The sequence below is a fragment of the Saccoglossus kowalevskii genome, chromosome 21 (genome assembly GCF_978046115.1).
Source record: "Saccoglossus kowalevskii chromosome 21, keSacKowa6.1, whole genome shotgun sequence".
NCBI classification, from domain to species: domain Eukaryota; kingdom Metazoa; phylum Hemichordata; class Enteropneusta; family Harrimaniidae; genus Saccoglossus; species Saccoglossus kowalevskii.
In genome coordinates, this window is record NC_140661.1 from 15605990 (window position 1) to 15630408 (window position 24419).

Below are 24419 nucleotides of genomic sequence, written 5' to 3' on the forward strand. Positions count from 1 at the left end.
TTTTGATGAGTTTAATGTGAAATATATAGGAAAAAAAGTATATTCACTGGATTTTATCCCTTCAGCGAAAATAGCGAAAATAAATTCTAAGCGAAAATAAAGTATTCTACAGTATGTCAAGTGGATGAGATGTGCACAATTCATATTAAGTACTGCACTGTATGTTATTTTTCTGAGCAAAAAGTTCAATAAAAAAAAATCATAGTCTATCATAGAGTTAGACCCTTCGCTGGATTTTATTTGGAAATTGAATAAAATACATACAACTAAGGCTTAGAAATTATTTGGTCACACAGAACTTTGGAAATTCCTATGTCGTTGCTTTGTCCACGCTTGATAACAAAATATGCTCTTAAAGGTTTATACTGCCCTCAGTGTTCATACCAAAATTCTCTTGTTTTTTTTCCTTTTTTTTTTTTTTTTTGACATCTGGTAATAGCATCGCGTGTTCATGTTCAAATGAGGACTGTTTACTATTCTCGTATGTATTATGCTGCAAAAAGTAGTTTCAAATTTGTTTTAAACTCATCTGCAACTGTTGCCTATCAGCCTGGATATATATTTGTGATTTACCCTCTGAATTTCTGGGCGTATAATTATCAATTGTGAGAACAGTTTGCTCTCATTTTCATTGATTTTGAAGAAGTGAAGCAGCTGACGTCAAAGGTCGAAATGGTTTTGGTTGTCAACACAACACAATGCACGATTTACTCATGAATGTGGTTTTGATAATAGTTTAAACTTATTAATCGGGTTTGAAATGGGCATTTATTTATGTAAATGTTTGTAAAGCGCATGCACGGGAATTTAGTCCCAAGCGACGATAACAACGCACACTAAAAACGCAAAGGCTAATGAGTAGAGGTTTGCTTATAAACAACGACAGGCGGTGACCGTCTGCCGCATGCGCAGGTGACGATTTCCCCCGTTTTAAAGTATCTCAAGCAAAAACATTCATATTTGTTTTCCTTGGGTGATTTTCTGACCTGGTTTCACGATGTCATAGACCGATTTGTTTGGTAATAGGATATGCTAATGGAAAACAATACAACCTTAGTGCATATACTAGCATATTTCTGATAACAAATTGATTGATATACTGGTCAATATATAGATGTTTAATGCACAGCGTTATGCACGATTATTAGCATTACTTGTTTATCCATATTTGCATACTCTCGCGATAGCTCAGTTTCTGCACGCCACGCGTTTTTAAATTTGCTGTAACAGACGCGTGTATTAAGTATTAAGCCTGTGCTTAAATGTGAATGGTAGAGGCGAGTCTATGGTCAAAATACGACGTATTTCAATAAATTGTGCTTCTAATATAGTAAATACGGTATACCTTATTTGTACTTCATGCCTCAAATACTCTTTGAACCGGCTATAAAATTAATTGTAATTTAATTATGAAGTCATTAATGAACTAAAACTGGCATGGAGTTGGTTTGTCTGGCCTATTGGCAATGGACAAGGTGGGATAATAGAAAATGTTAATTGTAAATGACATGGTAATATGAGGACACCCATGGAAACCTAACAGTGTCTCCCTGACAAAAAAACCTCAATGTAATTTCCACTGCTATAAAGTTTACGATGTTCCATAACACGCGGATTGGTAGCATTGCAGTGAACCATAATTGTTATAGGAACAAAAGACTAATCGGTAACATACTGTCACTTCGCCGCAGCCTGCTCGAATGGAAAAAACAGTAAAATGGTATTCATGATGACTGCAATGAATACAATATATATTGTTTTCATCACAGCATATTGGACTAGCTTAAAGGATTATATTTTCAATGGCAGACAATATTCACTTAAAACAGGCAGCAACCTGTAAAAATAAAACCTAGTGCAAACCATGTTTTCCTTTCCCCCATGTAATCTCACAAACTACTGACCTACCTCCAATTGACTAAATTCAACTGCAAAGTAACTGTCAGCTCAAATTGTTGTAATATACTGCTACATAAGTACATGTATACATTTTCAACCGCAAAAACATTTTATCCGACGAGTATACAATTTGGCAGTAAAACAAGATAAATTTACACTGACACGACAGAAACCATTTCTTGTTTAGATGCGATCACTTCATATCTCGTACTCTATTTAAAGCTTTGGTCGCCCATAAATAAAAAGCTAGTCAGAGACGTGACATGGAAAATACAAGTTCCTCTAACAATGAACAGAGGAGTAATTAAATAAAACAATTTGTTGCAGCTGTCTAACTCACAATCCCAAATTATAATAAAGAAGGTCCTCCACCATACATGGATACCTGACTAACCATGGCAAAGGAATTCAATCATCAATCGACACATTGAAATCTCTATACATAATATTTTTTTTTTTTTTGAAATTCAAATAAAAGGACCAACGTTGCAGTGATGTCAAACACATGTGAACGCTAGAAATACAATTTAGATTACTACGATTATTCTGCAGATACTGTTCATGCTAGTCAGTGTAATGTGAAGATGCCATACACACTAGATTTGTTGGTGTACGGAATACATTCGCGAGAATTGTTATAAAATTAAAATCACTTGTTTTCATTTTCCCGAATTGGTCCCATTGTATTCATCATCTCTATAAGGCTACCATTAGCAGATTCTTCAAAGCCGGAAGTCATCAATTTAGATTCTTTCTTCCAATTCAAACTCTCCAATTCATATTCTGACACGTCGGTCGCACAGCACTTCGGAAAAGAAACCAGAGATGGAAATCATTTTTTTTTTAAATATTATTCATTGCTGATTGGCGAATCACGTGATCATGTGAGTGGATGTGAGGTGCATGTGTTTATTACTTTGGTTCATTATACCTATTGCCAGGAGGTGTGAAAGACTAGACTTGCAAAGTCGGGACTACTTTTTTGTTTTACAAAAATAAATAATTAATTGTTATTCTAGTCCCTTAGCGTGATCGTGAAAACTAACCTGACCGCTAAAGCAACCGCGACTGGACGCATCTGCGGGCATTTGACTGCTATTAATTATTCATGAGTCATTGATTATTCATGAGTGGGTGTGTAAAAGTAAACATGACATTTTAAAGGTTGATTTGATTCGATCGCAAAGATGGATACTTTAACTCTTTTGAGTTCAATGGCGATACTTTCATCCATGTTTATTGAAAACACGTCGATTTAAATATCCAATGTATATAAGTAGTCTTTCAAAATCGCCGGAACCTCAGAAGTGAAAGGTCACGAACATTAATATAGATAAGCTGCACTCTGATTCGTTGTCAATGGTGGTCAACAACTTTTAATTAGCATAATCACCGGAGTGATTCCGCTCCGATTTTCACTCCAACGCAGGGGGCCGCTTGCAGATGCGTCCAGTCGGGGGGTTTTTCGCAGTCACGCTAGGTTTCGCGATCATGTTAAAAAGGCTAAATTAACAATTAATTATATTTTTGTTTGTAAAACAAAAAGAGAAGTCCCGACTTTGCCAGTCTAGTGAAAGACTTGCTATGGACAAAACAAAAACCCGTAATATGGTTCAGTGTTTTACACACAAAGTAGCAATATTGAGATCAGTTTTATATTGAAAACTGTTACATTTGCACCGTTAACAAATATACTTGTTGGGTTGGGTTGCATTTTCGTTACCAGTAAAGGTTGATATAATTTTATGTATATTTTATGAATATTATGAGTTGAACTCACTTCCGTATCGAAGCTGTAGTAGTTTGTTCATTTCGTGGTCTTTATTCGTACAATGTTTCAACAACAATAATACTAAGAAGTACTTACATGCATTCTTGCCAAGCCCTCAAATCCCAACGAAATCAGACATCTCCAAGTCTGTAGAGCAAAAAATGAATAAGAATAGAGAACACGTTTCTAGGAATCTGTATTATATGATGTCATTTAGCCGTGGATTGCTATTAATTATCATCACAGTGAAAACCTGTCTAAACCGTACACCGATTGCTCTACGTTCTGTATAATACAAGAAAGACAGAGACAAAAATGGGCAATTAATTGTGCAACTCATATGCTAATGAATAAGTCACGAACACAACAGCGTGTTGACGCACGTGTAAACACTTGTGAAAGAATTCATTAGGCTCTCGCGATAAATACCGATCTCACGAGAGATCTCTCCATCAACCTGGCATTACTGTATGAATGGTTTTAAATACTCACCAAATACGAAATAAATGCTATATAAAGAACAATCACCACTGCAGTTCCTGTGTATATAGCCCAATGGTCTGGCAGGATTCCAATAAATACCCATACAAAGTACAAATTTACACTCATAACAAGTACTGCCAGTGCACATGATACCACTTTAGACACGCTGTAACACAAACGTCGTTAGATCGTATCTTTGCAGTAACAACATTAGTCAACATTTCATTAGTCATAATATATTCAGCATCAACTTCAAATATACATTCTGTATTACATTTGAACTTGAGGGTATACAAGCTTTATATATCAGCCAGCCAGTATGTAATTCATCATTTGCATTCGTGCATAATAAAACGATTGTAAAACCTATCAAGTTGTCTATGTAACAACATGATTATTGTTTTTCGTAAATTAAATAACTGTCAGTCATATTAGATAAAAGTAAAATTATCTTTCATGTTGTGTTGTTATCCAGAGTAACGTATCGTTTATTCTCCAGAGAGTTGGGTTGTGCATTTTAAACTTGTCACTGGTCAGCCGTACTTATCACGCGTCATTTCGAGCTTTTTTTTTAGAATTGTCGTTGTGTAGTAGAATTTTCGTAATTAAGACAATTCCCTATGCGGTATGATGAAAAATAACGATTACTTACATGCCATTTGCAAAGTCGCCCATCAATGACTTGACACTCGTAAATGTTAAAATTGGAATTAATGCAAATGGAAGCTAAACAGTCAAAAAAAATGAAGAAGAGAAAAGTACAATCACAGTAAAGTAAGTGGAATTCTACATTGTCTGATCTGGCCATAGTTGTACTAGTTCTAGATGACATGACTTATATTGAAAATTAACTGTTATCATCTGACATAAACTTAGATCGGGACCTAATCAATTTCAACAATTGCACAGAAAATTATGCAACATTGTACACTGACAAGTACGGTATGAATGAAAATGTGCCCGATCGACTTATGACCCACGGTGATAGCTCTCAGTGTTTCAAGCAAATTGTTGTTATTTTAAATCGTTTTCACCTTTTATTAATGTTTTATTCATATTTCTAATAAAGATTATGTGCCAACAGTGAAATAGTATCACTGTAGTTATCAATAAGTTTACGGAACCACTGAGGAATTTCTAATATTTGGACAAACAATATTCTGAAAAAAAATCCACGGCAACATGTACGGACAATGTACATGCGGTCTTTTCATTTACAAATTCTAAACTCACCTGTAGACTTTGTAGAACATTCAACGCATCATTCATGCCAGTGAGCTGATTGACACCTCGAAATGCAGCCACACATATCGTAGGTACAATTGCTAACGACCGGGTGAATAAAACCCTTACCCACCTAGCACATTGTAAATTTAGAAATCCCTGCAAATAAAAGTCAATAGAATTATACATCTACGCAATCTCTCTTATGAATTATGTAATTATCCGTTAACCAGAGTGATATGATATACCGCAATGCAACTATTTCTCACCTCCATAACGAATTGTCCGGAGTACGTACCAGTCATGGTTGAACTTTGACCTGCAGCCAGGATACCAATAGCCCATATATACAAAGCTGCCTTGCCATAATAGCAGCCTAAGAATACACCCTGTTTAGATACGTACAATAAATATTAGCAGTTTATCACGTGACTGTCGTGTGCGATATGCATGCTAAACCTCATCGGTTGTGCGCTCCAATAGTTGGCAACAAAAACAAAAAAACAATACGAAACGAAATTGACTAGATAACAACAGCTACGCTACTGTCATCATAAGGTTAATATTTATGTCGATTTCTAAAACCATCCTAATTGCAAATGCGCGTACACCGAAGCTTTTAGACGCCACGTCTAATCATTAGCATAAATTAGAATACGATTCATAAAGTGTGTGAGCTCGAGTTTGTTTGATACTAAGGAGTTGTACGTGACACGTGGAAAATACTCACTCCTTTATATATGTCCATTTCAACTACTGTAGTATTTTCATAAAACACATCTGAATAAGGACTGTCGCGTGTTTCACATTGTTGATACTGTTAAAATTAATAGTATGTGTAAGACACGAAATAAAAGAAACAGTTCAAATTATTTTGTATAACATTAACAAAAATGCAAATATCGAATAGTATTTTACAACTATATTTATTTACCACTGTTTAACTAATACAAATCTATATTTTTGTGCTATAACTGTGTCACCAACTCGATCAAAGATGTCTACAACGACAGTTCACTGTAATTATATATGTATTAAATATACTCACAATATCGTAATTACTTTTCCCATATAAACCTTCAGCAAATACAGACGCTACAAATATATTAATAACACAAGACACCAATAACGCCAAGGCAGATTCGATAAAATAATACATGTTTGCTTCTTTGATTTCCTTTTTGTTGTCTCGATTTATATCCCGTGACTGAAAAAAGTCAATGAAATTAATATTTAAATTCGTAGAGCATACAATATACTATACCTACTATTGCTGATTCTGTTATACCATGCTCGGATATTATCTGCCACATAATATGCTAATTTTCGAGGTCTTATATCCGTTACCAAACAACCTCGCTTGCCGCGAGTTCCAGAGTTCTCCTCTGACAAAATTCAAGAGAAGAATTTTTTGAAGAGCTTATTCTCTATTATTTGTTTGGGTTGTATATGTCAAAGAAATATGACGAAGAATCACGAATAGTTGACGTTCTAGACGATTTCACCCTGACGTCATTGTGCTCACCTTGACTAATGCCGAATGTAAATAAATATTATGTGGCATAATTACCGCACCTAATATACCGATGATTTGTTCCTTAGCTTTAGTTGTACAAGGACCACATCCGGGTATAAAAACTCCTTTGACTATCCCGACCTGGTCTGGGGATGCTACAACATACTGAAAAAGAAAGCGGTGTACAACATTGATAACGCGAATAGTGAACGAGTTCAAACAAAATCATGCAGTATTTAATTCGAAAGAGACTATAACCATATTTACAAGACACGTGGATAAACTATTATTTGTGAACATAATAGTCATCATTTAATACAGAGTATGTAGTATAAATTCGTACATTGTAATGACCTGTCATTGCACCTAATAACAAAGTCGTTTTAGGCTAATTCAACGTAACTTGAGAGTTGGAGATAACATAGATTTATACCTCATAGCCAAATGTCACAGCCATTATAAAGATCAGAGTGGCAAACACTGCTTCCAGTTTTCTCAGACCTGCAAACAAGAGTGAACATTCAGTTCAAACCAAGATCATACGTGAGTGCCGGTCTTGGCGAAGTAACGTTCCAAGATTCAGTTTACAATATAATTACATACATTTGTATTTCAGATATTTCAATTAAATAAATGGAATTACCGTATTTGTCTAGAAATAAAAATATAAATGTATCTAATATAGTGATTAAAACTCCAACAAAAAGTGGTATTCTGTAAAAAATAATAATAGAAAATATTGAAACCGAATAATAAAAGTAATCATGGGATGATAGTTATAAACCTCAAAGCACGAAATCGACCAATCAGCACTCACTTTTAGTTTGAAATCAACCAATCAACCAATCAACATTAATTTCCTTTTCAAATCAACCAATCAACACTTACTTTCCGCTCGACAGTAAATTATAAGCTATAGCAGTTCCGATGACTTCTTGCATATCAGATCCAATAATAGCGATCTCTACCATCACCCAAAGGACAACTCGAGGCACCATGGGATATTCTATGTAGCATATTTCAGCTAAATGTAACCCTGTTACCACTCCCAGTCTCGCTGCCAGACGCTGCAGTAATAATCCAAGGAATGTAGCAAGTACTATCACCCATAGCAACTGCAGAGATATACAGACAACATACAATGACAATTATCCAAGTGAATAATGTGATATATAATGATGTACATTGACTCGATGCCAGTTGGAAAGCCGGATTTGCTCAGCCCATGGAAGGACGTGTAATGTAGGTAGTCAGAATGCTGGTGGTAAATGACCAGGAAGTTTGTGACATATGGACAGCACGTGCGAGTACATAAACATGGTGTAGGGGGTGTATGGGCAAGTTATAGGCGGCACACGGCCAGGAATCAGGAATCAGGAAGAAATTCTACAAGCAGACCAAAAAGCGTATTTACCTTAAATTCAGCAACAAATCCTGATTGTAAATCCGATTCAATATTTCCTGGATCGAGGTATGCTATACTCATTAAAAATCCTGGACCAGTATAAGCCCAAAGTTTTCGGAAACTGAACCGAGGCTGAGAAAATAAAAGACATTCTTATAATAATGATCACAATATCACATCGGAATTATTTATAGTGTTTGTGGCCATCTATCAAAGCATCACATATAGTATAACCACTATTGTTAGCCGGTAATCAAACTGGGTGTTATATTATAACAACTCGTATTCAACATCGTCATGCTGATTGAACAGAACATAGTCACATCGTGGCGAATAACCCCGTTATTGACCCTGGTTAATGACATACATCTTGTGAAATTATTTTGTTATACTGCTCACAGTTTTTATAACAAAAAATTGACAAAATAAATGTCCATTTCAGCTAGTTATTACATATATTGCGTATATATATATATATATATATATATATATATATATATATATATATATATATATATATATATATATATATTATTGGTATAATAAAACATATAGTTATTACAGTGTCGGTCAATATTCAGTCATAATGGTTTTCATGGGAATTATTGACTTCGGCTGCACCTCGGGCAAACATGTCTTTTTTTCGGTCATTAAAGGTAATGTTCACTCGAATAACACAACAATTATCCGTGTGAAGTCATCATTTGACCGCGAACCATCGACGAGAAAACATATCAGTTTGTCTACAATACTTATTTAATACATTCCCCTATGGAAAATTTCATTGGTATCGAAATCGCCAACCAGAACGTTTCTGCAACATTCGGAACTACTCTCGTGCTTTATTGAGTCGAAAAATAAAACGTCACCGGACGAAAACTTCCCCTGGGTTTTCAATTCACGTCTTGTACAATATCAATGTAATTCATGCGTCGCGTGTATTAATATATTCATTGGAAAAGGTGGTCGACACGCACTGCATATTACAATATGTAATTTATTATATGCAATGCACGTTTATAATACTACATTTCGAAAGATGACAGTCACACCTTTTACAATAGATCATTATATTTCATGCGCCGTAGTTTTCAATATATGCACCGAGAATGATTATAGTCGCATCTACTACAATAGATCGTTTAAATAATGCATTGGAATACCTAAGAAATGTGTCAGAGATGTTTTTGGTATATATACTAATATAAAATATTCATCTACAGGATAAACACTCACACTTTTATCATCATCATCATCAGAATCTGCAATCTTGTCATTCTGCTCTGGCGATGAAGTTGATTCATAATTGATTGACTTAGCAGTATTACCGACAAGACTACTAGTTGCTGTTTCTTCTTCGTCTTTCTCTATTTGCTCTTAAAATAAATGATGATACAAGATCGTTTCGTCAAGGGATGGACTATTGATGATGGTACAAATGAATAAAGAAAACAAACAACTTCAATTTTTTTTTTATTTATTTTTGACATATGACGGTCCATGCACGTACCCCATAATGATATCATATTAGGATGTGGAGGAGTGTTGCCACCCACCCCAAATATGAAGCATGATTCATGTTGTAACACACAATGTGCACACTGTTATCCCTTGTAATGAAGCTGCCGTCATTTGCAAAAAAATATTTACTAAAACGTACACGATAATCTTGTGAGTTCATCATTTCAGTTTGTTTAACAATATAAACATGTGCGTTTATTTTCCAGTCTTGTTCTCAGTTAGGGCTAATTAACTTCATATTCATTTGTCATTTAAAACTATGTGTAAATATATGTATGCATTTTATAGTGAAAAACAACATATTCGTAATTAAATCGAAAATGATACTCCGGGCATATCGCTATCAGAACACGAGTTTTTTTACCCTGGTCTCAGCAGCTATTTAGATGAAATAATTGAGATGGGACAATGTGACTGAATAACCATGATTAAATAGTGCATGTGGTCAGGTCACATTACCAACATTTATTGTCCAGGTTTCTGTAAATCAAATCTTATTCGTTTATTTTGCATCAAGCAGAAGCAAATTCAGGTCATTTCTTGTAATGTAAAATATTTTTAAACATAGATGCAAATTATATCTATTAACAAATTATACTTGATGACACACAGTAGCGGCATCCATGGGGTGTTTTTTCCACAAGCGTTGACAATATTTTTATGAAACCGAACATTAAAATATACACTTTCTTAATGTCTAACATTACACAATTAAATTTATGCAACAAATCAATCGTTTTCCTATTTTATGGGGATATTTCATTCAATTTTGTAGCACAGGATGTATAAGACTTGTTTTCCTGTGGATTTCCCATTAATTAATATTTATGTTATTGAAAAGGCGGTAGTCGTCGCGCCACGCATGCGCGAGATATATGAGTCTCATATAAACAAAGATGGCGACTTTGACTGAACGAGTACAAACTGAGACGTTACCAAGCTTTAATTAGGTGTCTTTTAGGTGATTGGAAGGTATCGAAGGAGTCACCGGCGGTAATTAGTGCAAGTCAAACCTCATACATGCACTTGTGATTTCCATTAGGAGAGCTCATTGGATAGGCACAAATGTCGCACATGCGCAGCGCGACGACGTCATTTTGCATGACTAATTTAGGTGAAGGACGAACCATCTATTAATCAGAGACATGTTGACCCCGAAAAGATAACACAATCAACAAAAAAATCACCATGACTCCTAATATAAGCCTGTACTGGAAAACTGGAAATATATATAAGCGAATTATAAAACAACTTAATTTGTATTCGTTAAACACAACTAAATACAGAATAATCTTGACAATAATACTTACTAATTGTATCATATTCTTCATGGGAAGCATTCATTGTTTTTAAATCTTGCTCCATTTTCTATCAGAACCATAGACACACTTATTTGCCCATTACATCGTACTTCCTAACCCTGTCAATAAATGTAAATGTGGATTGGACGGTTTACCGTTTTTTGCCAATGTCCAGTTTTGCTTCGATAGCAAATAAACATATAGTTATAGATGATGTCAAATTAGCAACACTAGTACTTGTCACTATAAAATAAATACACACACACTACCCAGCTTCACAGCTGACAAAATTCAATTGCGCCCCCACACATCGCGTTTCAGAATAAAATAGTTGATTCCAATGTGATTGGCTAATTAATGGTATGGTATTAAATAAATTAAAATTAAATAGGTGTTTTAGCAGAATCAGTATTTTGATCCTGTTCAATCAGCGTGTTTTAATTCAACTTGTCATTTTCTAGACCAAACAAGTATTTAACAGTTGCTCAAATATTTAAACGGATAAAATGAGATTCAAATCATATGATCTGATTGAAACACATAAGTATTGTTACATGTTATCATAAAATAATTATTTCCGCGCAAATTAGACTAGTTTTTAGAAAGTTAAATTACAAAACGTTATTCCGCTAAATATTTATATGATGCAATGTGGTATAGACCAGTCTCTTTCTAACGCTCACTCGAGTATTGTTGATTCCGCTACACAAGGTCCATATATTAATTCGCAAAATAAATAAAGAAATATATTAAGCTACTTTGTACCTGACATTTGCCTCAACTAGTTTCAAATTTGGCAGTTGTGTCTCTAATACAGGACCATATTTCTTTACTCATTAATTTGACCATGTGTCGTAGTGTAATGCTCATTGCACTGGAACATTGGATAGATTTCATTATTTTTCGCAAATGAAGCATCAAAATCACAATTTTACTCTTAGGTTTTTTTAAAAAAAGTGCCCTTTAACAGGCAATTATAAACATCTTGAGTTAACCACGAGTGTACCATGCACATCGAAATACGCGTACACCGGCCTTGCCATGGATGTACGTATTGTCGCCACCCTGATCCAGTCCAGTGAAACAACACTAAAAACGTGCATCTGCGATGCTATTCACTACTGGAAAATAAACATAGCCTGACCGGAGATTGCCGACTGATCACATCAACGTCGTTAGATGAATGTCCCTGCTGGCAGCGTGGAATAATACACACCATAGGCTCTAATAACAAAGATGCATGGATTGTGTTTTCATACAATGTAAGCACTGACAATATAACCGGCAGTAAAAGCTGGCAGCCGTGGTCATGGTGCAAGGGTTTAACATTTTGTCTAACCATTTTGCAGGTAAAAAGCTTTGAATCGTGTATTATTACTAGTCAACATCATTGCAAATGCACTATGTTCATGTGTGATCTTAAAGTAAATAAATTATCATTAAGATATTGTGGATTGTTGTCACGGCAGCCAGAAATCTATGAATTTGTGGTTCTTAGAAATTAATATTTAACCATTGTCATTTGTGCCGAAAACACTGAAGAAGTTTGAGGAACTAACACTGCAGTTTGATGTGCATAAGAGCACTTTATTCTGTAAAGCCAAACCATAAGACTCCCAAGACAATATACAATACAATATAATCAAGTCAAAACATTTCAATAATATATATCTATTCACGTTGCCTTAAAATTGCAGATTTACCCGCAAGTTTCTTATTTTTTTTGATATGGATGGTGTCCAGATCTGATTCAATTATTTAGATTTTTAGAGATGTTCAACTGGTTTGGAAGTCGCTGGTGTTCCTGATATAACCAATATATAATGCGCGCCGCTATTTGGTGATTTGGCCATCACAGTACAATATTTAGTTCATTGAGCTTGTGCAAAAGCTGCTAATGACCTATGTCCGTGATGGATCACTGGTGAATGATCGAGCTCCAGGCAACCGACAATCCTTTGGCTCGATATATCTAAACACAACATAGTTCTCGATATCAAAGACATCAATCATACGTATAATGGCAAGACACTTAAATCTGTTTTAATTGTAATTGTTTCAGAAGAAAATAGTCTTCTCAACTGCGGCAAGTGAGTACATGTTTATGAAAGTACACACGAAACAGTACTGTATTAATTATATCCAGGCATCAGTCGCATATATAACACCACAATGCTAATTTTTCTTCTGACCATTAATATTTCGTTTTTCATTCGTTTATTTGTTTTGAAACATGCTGCAGAACGATTAGTTAGTTCAATTACGGGCCTGAGTGGCGGCCTGCTACCGAATGCAAATAATGTCCACTATTTCTCACCATAGGTACATGGCTATCCTCATTCTCATGGAAGAGTCGGATGTTTGACAAAAGTGACCATTTACTGCAGTAAACGATAGCCAATGAAATTACCTTAAGAACCTCCAAAACAAAAAGTTGTAAGGGTTAAATTTCCTACTATTTTTATTCACAGGCACATTAAATTTAGTTTGTTGTGTAATTTGAAGTACATTGTTTGTGATGTAGTAAATGATTTTAATAGCCCAGTGATATTTAGATTATGCGTGAACCTGATTATTTTGATGATTGACATGGGTTCACATTCTGCAGGGGTCACGCTGCGTTCAATAGGACGTATAAAACACATGTAAAATATTATTCGAACGCGAGCTGCAGGACCACCGCCGCCTTTTAAGTTTGAGCCTGTTTTTTTGGCTTGATACCTTGTGTAAATAGTAATGATACATTCAGAATAACGGTGTGTATCAAACTCTGCATCCATGTTTACATCAATGTCACACTTGCGAAGTTTAAACACATTCTGAAATATTGAAATCATACAATGCAAAATCTGATACTAATTGGCGACCTCATTTCATATTGACATTACCGGCATGTGAGAGTAGCATACAAATCTGTTCGTGTTTTGTTGATTTATGTGCACGGGGGAACTATTATTTACTCGTGTCTATTGAGACGAACCACTCACATCTGTTGCAATTATAACAAAACATATTTTGCCATGGGGAAGATTATCCTTTTAAACATCTATAGACATCTATAGATTGTGACATTGATTGTACATCTCTAACGATAAGAAATGCACATATAATGAGTGACCACATGCTAATACTATGTTTATAACATGAACGTGTTTCGCTGCTTTTTCTTTTCGAAAAAAATAAGATGTTTTCAAGTGCGCGTGATATGCTGTTTGATTACGTCAGCAACTTGAGCGCTGCAGGCTCGTACACAGTTCGTCAATCGCTCATGTTTATTTTACATCCCTACAAAGCGACAATCAGCATTGTGTTTTTGCTTTTGTTATATTTACACACTGCTGAAATATCAGAGTTCTACCTCAATAGAAAAGCGGTTTAAATTTAGGAAAAATAGTGCGGTATGAATTACTCATCTTGAATTTTCAAGGTGAATGTTCCGGCGAAGCACTCCGCTATCACCTTGAAGTATTTCATTAGGAATATGTGTATGTGACAATGCCCTCACAGTTTAGAATCAATTTACCAACAGCCAATCATATTGCTTCTTTCTTCAACGCGCTTGGCCAAGCTATCAAATTCATCACGAGATGCCCCACGCGCTCCACTCTGCCATGTATTTCTATGGGCTCTGCGCGAGCTGCTGTGAAGTACCGGTCGAAAAGCCGGTGAAAACGACTAAATTTGAGAAAACAGCACGACCTTAACTTTGAAGAAATCCTAAACAATCAAATTTAAATATGTTGCATATGTAGGGTAATCTTGTTACACTGTTCAGAGGTGTCAACGACCATCCCAAAACACCGTTTTCTTAGAATTTATCGGACTTTGTTTTCACCATGATGATTGCCAGGCGGTGAAAATGTCTGACTCGAGAATAAATTTCGCTGCGCACAGTGGAAGCTGTGTTGGCTTGGATGTCAAGGCAATACAGCGACGATATCCATACATCATGCAACTCACTGATATTCAGACTAAAGCTATTCAAACTATACTTAGTGCCGTGTCTGATGTGCTCGTTTTTAGTCGCACTGGAAATAGTAAATCCTTATGTTATTATGCTTTACCGGCCTTGCGACTGTCGAGCGTGGTAATAGTGTTGTCACCACTGTTGGGTACTATAGAAGAGTAGGTGTTATACCTCAAAGTTCATGATGTCACTGCAACATATATCGGCAGAAATGAAGCCGAAGACATCAGGAATGCAAAGCTCCAGCCGTTTCTGGCAGTCATTGTAACAAAGCTTTCTATTGGTCGGTAAACTTTCTATCGCGCAACCATGTGACATACACGGTTATGAATAGAATTACCGCACGGTGTTGTAGAGGGAGGAATATCCGAACGAAACAACACCGTGCAGGCGGACGATGGAATTACTGGTTATGTGTTTGAATGAACAATATCTCTGTGTCGATTCATTTAATTTGCAATTCTCACATTATTTAGGTAGTATATATATATATAAATTATTGCCAAAGTGTATTTGTATTGTGTTCTGTTCTTAAATTAAGATACCGAGAGAGATACATACATGAATAGGCTTAAAAATGGCTAGGACACATAATCACTCACCATGTGAAAATTTTACGGACACTTTTAATAGAGCTCTCATACAAACAGGCCGATTACTATTTTGTAAGATATTATTTATAGTACATTCCGTTTCCCAATCAAATTATTACTTTCAATTAATGCATTGAAAAATATGCTTTTTTAGTATGTACACAAATATGTTTTTAGTACGTTATTCTTGTGACAGGGTTCCAACATTTTAAATCATTTAAATACGAAGAATGTATTTTTGGGGGGTGCGAGTGCTCACGAACCAGGCGTCATGGCGTACCAAGCCTCAAGAGGCCGGTAACTAGTCATGATTACAGCATTCTGATTGGTCCGTCACGTTCTCGTTCCTTGTTCTATTTCCCTTGGTTACCTGACGTCAGCTCTTTCCCCCGTGGTTGTTTCATATATAATGCAGGGGTTTCCCGCGATCTCAAAAGTTGAACGAATATAAAACTGTTTTTTTTTGTTTGTTATCACTTTGCACAGAAATAGCGAGAAATGTTAGAACCACCTCAAGTAAAAAGTCTAACCAGGCGGAATGAAAAAGCGCGACGTTATTGTAGTATTACAAACACGTTTACACAGAACGGAACTTGGAATGTTTTCAAATTACGTCACTTAATCACGTGCTTTGGAACAAAATGGCGATTACTAGTTACCCGCGTCCTACTTGCCATTCGCACGGAACGCCGGGAAACAGCGAAACAGTATACAGTAGAGACCATTTTCCTTCCAAGAGTTTCTTGCGGTTAGATCACCGAAAGTATCTCTGCCACCACACACCGCCATTTTGTGGTGAAACACCACAAGACTTTTACTGCGCGTATCATTTGCGTATTTTTGTTATTGGATGGCTTTCGTGTTGATTTATTCCTACTGGAAAACAAGTTTTAAAATATTTCGTCGATAGCTGATAATGATTTTTTCGTAAACACACTGAAAACGGTGAAATAGTTATAATTTACAAAAGAAAATAATTTCATCGCGGAATAACGGTAACTAAGGTGTTACTCGGTTCATCAAGCTGACGGCCCTGTCGATCGCTAGGCGAAGACATATGAAGAAAGGAAAGCACTTCGTGGTATTGACAGCAAACACGTTCTATTGCCACTCCGTTTGTGCCAAGGAAAGTAAAATTATGAGCTTCTCACTATGAAAACAGCCAAAATCCACAAACAACGCGCACACTTTAGTTAGGTTCGAAAATCGAACACCTGCATTGCAATGTATTTGGTACGCGTCTTTGAAAGTAGTACCACTGTGACGCATCGACCAATCAACAACAAGCATAAGATCGCGTGGTGGCAGAGATATATTCGTAATAGAACTGTGTCTGGGGAGATTGAATACGAGAACGGAACGAGAACGAATACGTCACCGCTTTGTGCATGACCTCCGCGCGAACCAATGACGTCATCGGTTGTCTGGTCGTACGGCAGTCGTTTTGAACGTGATCAAATTGACTGACTCGTAGTTGATTTCCGAGAGCTTTTCTCGCTGTCAATTTTGATTAATTTTCACTGACATTGATAACACGTTTTATATTGGATTGATTTTGTATATTTGTATATTGTATCAGAGGTACATTACTTGGGGTTTGCAACGCGCATAGTACTGTATGGTGACATCATGTCAAGATCCCATTCAAGTCTCATCTCGTAGATAGCGAGACTGATGCTACGACCTTCTGACATGACAAAGGCGGTTTGTAATAAAACAATATACCACATGTATTACCACATTCATAGTGAACAAATGTAATACATACAAAATGTACAGAAAATATAGTTATCGTAATCCGTCATATCGTGAGCAGCTATTTTGATCCACCCGGACATCCCAGTAACCTAGTTACCTCGGGCATGCGCATTCGATTTTTTCTAAGTTGGAACGCTTATGCGAGAGCGAGATTGGAACGGGATCTTGGTATCATGTCACCGTAGTTGCAAACCCCAAGTAATGTACCTCTGATTGTATATATATTTTGATGAAATAAGAAATATTGGATGCATTTTAGCTGATATTTATACCCACTGAAAACGCATGACATTGATCTGCTGAAAGAGGCCGGCAAACAGGCCTGGGACCTCAGCAGAGTGGGTGGAAATAGCGAGAGCTCTGTCAAATGTCTGTGAACTAACTACTATTTTGATTCCGGACGTGAAATGACGTAACAAATTTTATTGGATATTATGGTTGCCCAGTGATAGACGGATTGACATGGTTCTGGTTTCAGTTACGTTCTCGTTGTGGACGCTTGTACTTAATCATTTCCTGACACCCGGGAACGTAACGCAAACGAAATTAGAACATCACGTAACGTACGCAAATCTTAAACTCTCTATTATGCGTAGCGCCCTCTGTAATAAGATCTAAATTCAAACCTCTGAGTGTGATGCGTCAGTGCTTTTTCCCGCACACAACGTATGACAACATTGAAGGGCGCCCTCTATTAGAACAAAATTCATATTCTCGGGGGCGGACATCCGGGCATTTTCTACCTCCTGGCAACCCTCGCGGTGAAAACAAAGACCAAAAACTCGCAGAAAACGGTACTTTGCGATGGTTGTTGAGAGTCCCCTGAACAGTGTAACAAGATTAGCCCTACGTGTGTAACATTTTTGAATTTGGTTGTTCAGGATTACTTCAAAGTTGAGTTTGTGTTGTTTACTCGAGTTTTCACCGGCTCCACCGGCGTTCCACAGCAGCGCGTACAGAGCCCATAGAAATACGTGGTACAGTGGTGCGCGTCTTAGCAACGTAGAACGTCCGTGACGTAGCTCCGCCCCCGAGGATTGATTAGGATGAAATTTTGACCGCTTCGAGTTTCAAAGAATATATATCCAATTTTTTCGGAGTCATGGATCACTTCGACTGTGTGAAATGGCACTAGATTAATCTGAAAAATTATTTATCTGAATTCTGTAATAAACATTTACTGGCCTGCGATAACAATTATATTCACGGGGCATGCGTCTCAACACGCCGAGCACGATCTCCGCTCACTTCTTAATTACACATAAACTCGCAAGTAATCTGAATACCCGTATCTGGCCGGTTATGTAAGGGCGCTAGCACTGATTGCAAGTCTGTTCTCCCGTTTACACAATTCATATTTATTTTTTCAAGAATTTTTTCATCGAAATCGCAACAGGCTGCAAGTAAGTCTACACGCGGTATAAAAAAACAGTGCACGACCATGTGCCAGGTGTCAGATCTTGTCACACGCAACGTAATATTACCGTAATTGGTATAGTACAGGTGTGATGGTTCAAATACCAAAATGGCAACAGTAACAGAAAGACTTCCCTGGCGGCGATGATAAAATACGAACACGGAGCCAACAGATGAGGTTTCAACTGGTACTGGTATTATTATACTCTGCAAACATCAAGTGCAATAACGCGGTAAAACTCCACTACTCCAATAACTAGATACTTAAACTCCAATACAATTCAACGAGATCTCCGATCTGATCTCAGTGCTGAACAACTCCCCTATATATACCCACACTGTCTATAAATAGACCATCACATCAGCATACATAATGAGTCTGGAACTTACTACAAATTTCTAGAATGTTCATTACCTTGTATTGCTTTCTACAGTGTCCTATTACCTATTCAACCAACTTCTAAAAATTCCACCCAGACACAGTACGGTTCTAGAACATTCTCAGTCACACGGAAGTGGTAAACAAGTCGTATGCGACAGATCTGTTTTTGACTGTCCTGCCACACAAGAATGACATGACGCTTTATTTGGCCGTGTTGCCGAGCATAGTATACTCCGTACTGGAAATTTCATTTATGGATACTTTTTAGAGTAATTAAGGTAGCGAGACTATTATTTGTGTTGAAAATTACGATTTTCACATTTATTTATTAATTGATGAAATGCACTATAAACTTTCATGTGATAAAGTCAACATAACATAGAATGTCATGTAAGTTGGTTAAAATGTAGATTTTCTGAAGGGAAGCAAGGCAGCATCAGTAGTGTTTTCTAAAATCAACAACACAGGTTTAATCTGTGTGCCTATAAGTTTCAAAGATAAACTCAAGACAAAACAATGTTAGGATGTGTTATCAGTAGCTATCTGACACACAATGAGTGTTTCCAAACATTTGTGTGGTTTGTCTCCGCCCCTGTTTGTTTCACAGATTAGTCATTTGCATATGAATGTGTCAGACACAAGGTCACACAGCCACTGAACAAAAATCATTGATTTTGGTGTTTTCATATGCCGAATTTATCCAATTATAGCTATCCCATTCCTTTAGTTTTTTGGTTCCCAATAGCCTTACACATTTGGATGTCCCTACACATGTTAAAGCAGACCTTGATGGGAAAACAAATTGATTGTGCCGATAAACAAGCTTGAAAATCTTTGCTGTGACTTCATGGACGTTTTCTAGGAGTTTATGTTTTTTCAAAATACAAGGTCTTTAACAAAAAATAACGTTTACTTATTGTCGTCGGATTAACACCAAATTTTCACAGCTTTAAGGTGACAGTGAGAGGAACTTGAATGTGTCCAGACAAACTATTTCATCGATTATTTACCAACGAGTTGTGGTTTGAGTTGGGGGCAATGCGACTAAAATTGAAATTCAGCACACTATTTTTTAAAACGCGTTGCTTGCATACAACTTACCAGACACATTCAATTTACCAGACTATTGAACAACTAGGAAAAGTGACAAAAAATACTTCTTATCGCCAGCATAAATGCGTAATTATTTTTTTTACAAAAAAAGTAATTTTTCACTTTTGATTAAGTAACGGGTCATAGAATGCAGATACGGGCGTGGCAAACACACCTTTGAAAAGCTTGAAGTCTAGCGATTCTAAAAATAAATACTTTCCTGGGTCTATTTGTAGTCATTTGGTCACAATTAGAAGATGAAAACAAGTATGCAAATAATAGTCCCGCTACCTTAATTACATATATCCCGATAGTTGAGGCGCTAATGTCACTTTAACAGGTCATAACTGTCACTGAGGTATAATCAAATCGAATCATGCTTCCAACAGATTTATCATTTTCATAATATTTTATCATTTGTAATTGTAATACCAGACTTGCCGAAATACAAGCGGCAAAAACTCGAAGGAACCCCACTTGTCGTAGCATATATATTTTAATAACAAGACTAATTACAATTTTGGACGTAGAACTTCATGCGCGAATCAACGCCAATTTCCAGATATTCTCTTTATCATCACGGACAAAAATAGAATAACTCGAAAATAGCATTGTATCCACAAAAATATAAAAATAATTGAGCGAGAACTAATGGAGAACAAAAAATTGAGCTCCTGCAAATCAGAGCAATCCAAGAAATAGGAAATACTATTTTTCTTAGCGAGTGAATTTATTGGCAAAAGCAAGCCAAGCAAATCTGAATGTAGTCCATCCTACTTAGCTTCATATCAAAAAGAAATAACGAAATAATGAAGATGTTGTTTCCAGTAATCAACATGAATATACAATTACGGGGCGACAAAAACGGAGGTCCGTCCGCCGAGTCTACATATCAAATACCAAATCATTGGTGCTGGAGATATCTAGAAGACGGTAAATTCTAAAAATATTTATTAAAATATATAGAGCATTAAAGATATCGTCACAAAATATACAACTCCGATGGAGGTCCACTCAATGAACAAATATCAAAAGGCGAAGCAATCGAGCTGCTGATTTTTAAGAAAGAATCACAAATAACATTTGTTACAAACAATATTAAAATATGTACTTGGCGTTGTCGTAACGACATCGATTTGAGGTTACCACAGGCAGTATGTAGCTTACACGCGTGATTTATGACTAAGTTCACCGCTCAGCAAAAATGGTAGATTTTGGAAATCAACAAAACAAGGCTGATTCAAGCATATTACAGTACTTGAAAGGTTAACCCATCCATTTTGCTCAAATCTAAACCCGGTTCAAGCTCACTAAAATTCCACTCTAAAATGTAATGTCTGAGCATCATGCTTAGTACAACAGTTTGGAATGTAAACAACAGATGGAAGATGATGTGTTTGTAGGTGTCCTCTCCTCGTCATTGGTTATACATTGTCTGTCGTGAAATTAAAAATTGAAACAAAATATTTGTGAAAAAAAATTACAGGAATGACGTCTTCAAATTACGTCACCAAAAAGGTGCGTCAAGAGTTCGCATGCAACGCTTAATTGAATTTGTGACACAGATGGACACCACGTTTTGAAATTAATTAACAGTATTGTTACTTGAAATGTGAAGTAGCCGGCATTATGAGGAATGCGCCAACATAGCCTTTTGTATGCGACTTTAAAAACATAATTACGCAGCACATGGCTTGCTCTGTATAAGTAAAAGCGGGCAGAATATAGCATAGGGTGGGCATAGATCGGACACATCACAGCACTAATAAGATGGGAAAATGGCCTAAACGGTGTCGGGATTTTCGTTGCATAGGGATGGAAAGATCATAGCGTAGGACGGGGAAGATCATCTATGCATACAGATTAACCAAATTTATATGTTTGATAGTAATCACCTAAATAGAATGTAGAAACAAGTACTAAAAATACTCCTAACGGTCGAAACAATTTAATGAAAATCGAATGCACGTGTAATTAATGCAAGGTGTGTGTTTTGTACTGCAACACAGAAACCAAAAAGTTAAAGTTATCTATGCTGTAAATTTAGGTTGAATGATCTGACTTTTATATTAACAAAATCAACTCTAGCTAATTTTGTTTAGCGTGAACTTTAATAAAATTTCCCAAATGAGTCTGATTAGATTAGTTACATCGCTAGAAATCATGACTCCACATCGCGTTCTAGCACTGTCCTTTTAATATAGCAAAACAAACGAACAGTTCGAGTAGACATGTGTTATCAATTTCAGTGAAATTATTCAAAAGAAAAGAGTGCCCTCTAGTGGTAACTTATTTTACAAAACCAAGAGAAATAGAAAAAAAGAAGAAAAAAAATAATTAGAAAAAAAAACACAATTAAGGATTTTATCTTCAATAGAAAAAATAAAATAAGGAAGTTAAAAAAAGTTTCTAGCATGCATTTAAAGCAAAGGTCTTAACCGCATAACATGAAGTTTCCCAATACACATTAAAAAACAAATATCACAAAAAATGTTTTTATAATTGTAAACCTATTTACCGCTGAAACAATAGTGGCCTCAAATGAACAGACATTAGATTAAATATTACGCCATTCATACTATGCACATATATAACACCAACGCCAAAAAAAAAGACGAAAAATGGGTTGTGTAGTCGTCCACAAATTAATTTCAAGCTATTTGTATATATTATCCACAAGTATATTCCATTTAGTAACACCGAGATACTTTTTATTCAGTATTATAAAAAAAAATGTATAGTATAATTTGATAAAAACGTTCAAAAATTGAAAAAATCATTAAAGTTGGTATATATGTGTATTTTTATATTCTCTTTAAAATAAAAAGCAGGGCATACGGGATAATTATAAAATGAACACGGTATTCGGCTAATTAAATTGACTAGTCTTTGTAATGAAATAACACATCAAAAATGCCGTTACAGGTCATAAGATAACTTCTCAACTTTTCAATTGCACCGTGGCGTGGTGACGGAAGAAGGGTAAAGAAGGTAAACATGACCACTCTCCGTTCGAGGCATAAATATCATACCGAGATAAAGTCGTGTTTATGATCTCCGTGTCATATTTCCGATGAGTTGGAAATCTTGCAGGTTAATAAGTTTAGGTACTAAGGCGATTATACAAAATAATAATGTTATTATTTGCTTTTCAACGTGGGTGGAAGCAGATGCGGCTGTATGTAATTACTTACAACTATACCGTGCAACTATGTTTCGAAGAGTATAGGAGTCACGAGTACACTATAATTTACTCGATTATTTACAATGGCCATGACGTCATTGATATGGTAATTGTAATAATAATAATCTTTATTGTAATCGTATCCTTATTAGGATTTTGACAAAAGTGTACAATAAAGTATGTTGTTGTTTTCTCGGCGTACATTGTTTTGATAGGGATTATTCTAATTCAGTCTGTCAACTGTTCCCTACAACCGCAATGCGTACTGAACTTTGTATTAAATTGCAGGACAGGGGCTATACAGATTTCCTTCCTCAAACATGCACTGTAGCACAAATTATATCAATAATATTGTATTTATCAATATACATGAATGACGTCACTTTGTAACTGGTACATTTGATGTCACCGACACGATTGTGAGTGTTCGGGGGTATCAATGGCTTAGAGGATCAGTTGAGTGTTTGTTGTGAATTATGTGAAAATACCCAATAAATGTGACTTGGTTCGGAAATGGGAAAGCCCAGTACGCCACACGAATTTATTGTTGAATAATCCGAGGTTGTTGGAAACGACGATAAGTGCTGATCACGGTACCTCGGAGCTCACTAAGCAACCTCGCACACGACTGAATACTACCTCGCGCGCGGTCGTGGAATATGTCATATCGAATAAATCGAGCAAGTATAAGCCATCGCCCGAGTGCATGTGCAGTAAATGGTTGTCAGGAACCGGTCGCTCACACCCGAAGATGCATTAACTACAATGTTTGCTGCTTCTGATATTAGTATTAAATTTACATATACTTGTCCCTGTTAATAAAACAACCTACTGTCAATGTTACGGAAATTGCAAGCTAGTTCAGATCATGTGAGCAGCATTTGAAAAATGGAAACAATTGACGTAA

General features: G+C 36.1%; 1 protein-coding gene across 1 annotated transcript; it reads right to left on the minus strand.

Moving 5' to 3' along the window:
- Positions 1–2155: 2155 nt before the first annotated feature.
- LOC102805336 (natural resistance-associated macrophage protein 2-like) lies at positions 2156–8394 on the minus strand. The gene is made up of 13 exons (XM_085495292.1): positions 8308–8394; positions 7782–8008; positions 7537–7607; positions 7327–7394; positions 6903–7058; positions 6426–6584; positions 6108–6194; positions 5647–5766; positions 5387–5536; positions 4806–4879; positions 4163–4319; positions 3767–3817; positions 2156–2704 (listed from the first exon to the last, which is right to left on the minus strand). Exons 1-13 carry the CDS (start codon positions 8377–8379, stop codon positions 2549–2551), a joined length of 1548 nt encoding a protein of 515 aa, XP_085351418.1. The 5' UTR covers positions 8380–8394; the 3' UTR covers positions 2156–2548.
- Between the last annotated feature and the right edge of the window lie 16025 nt (positions 8395–24419).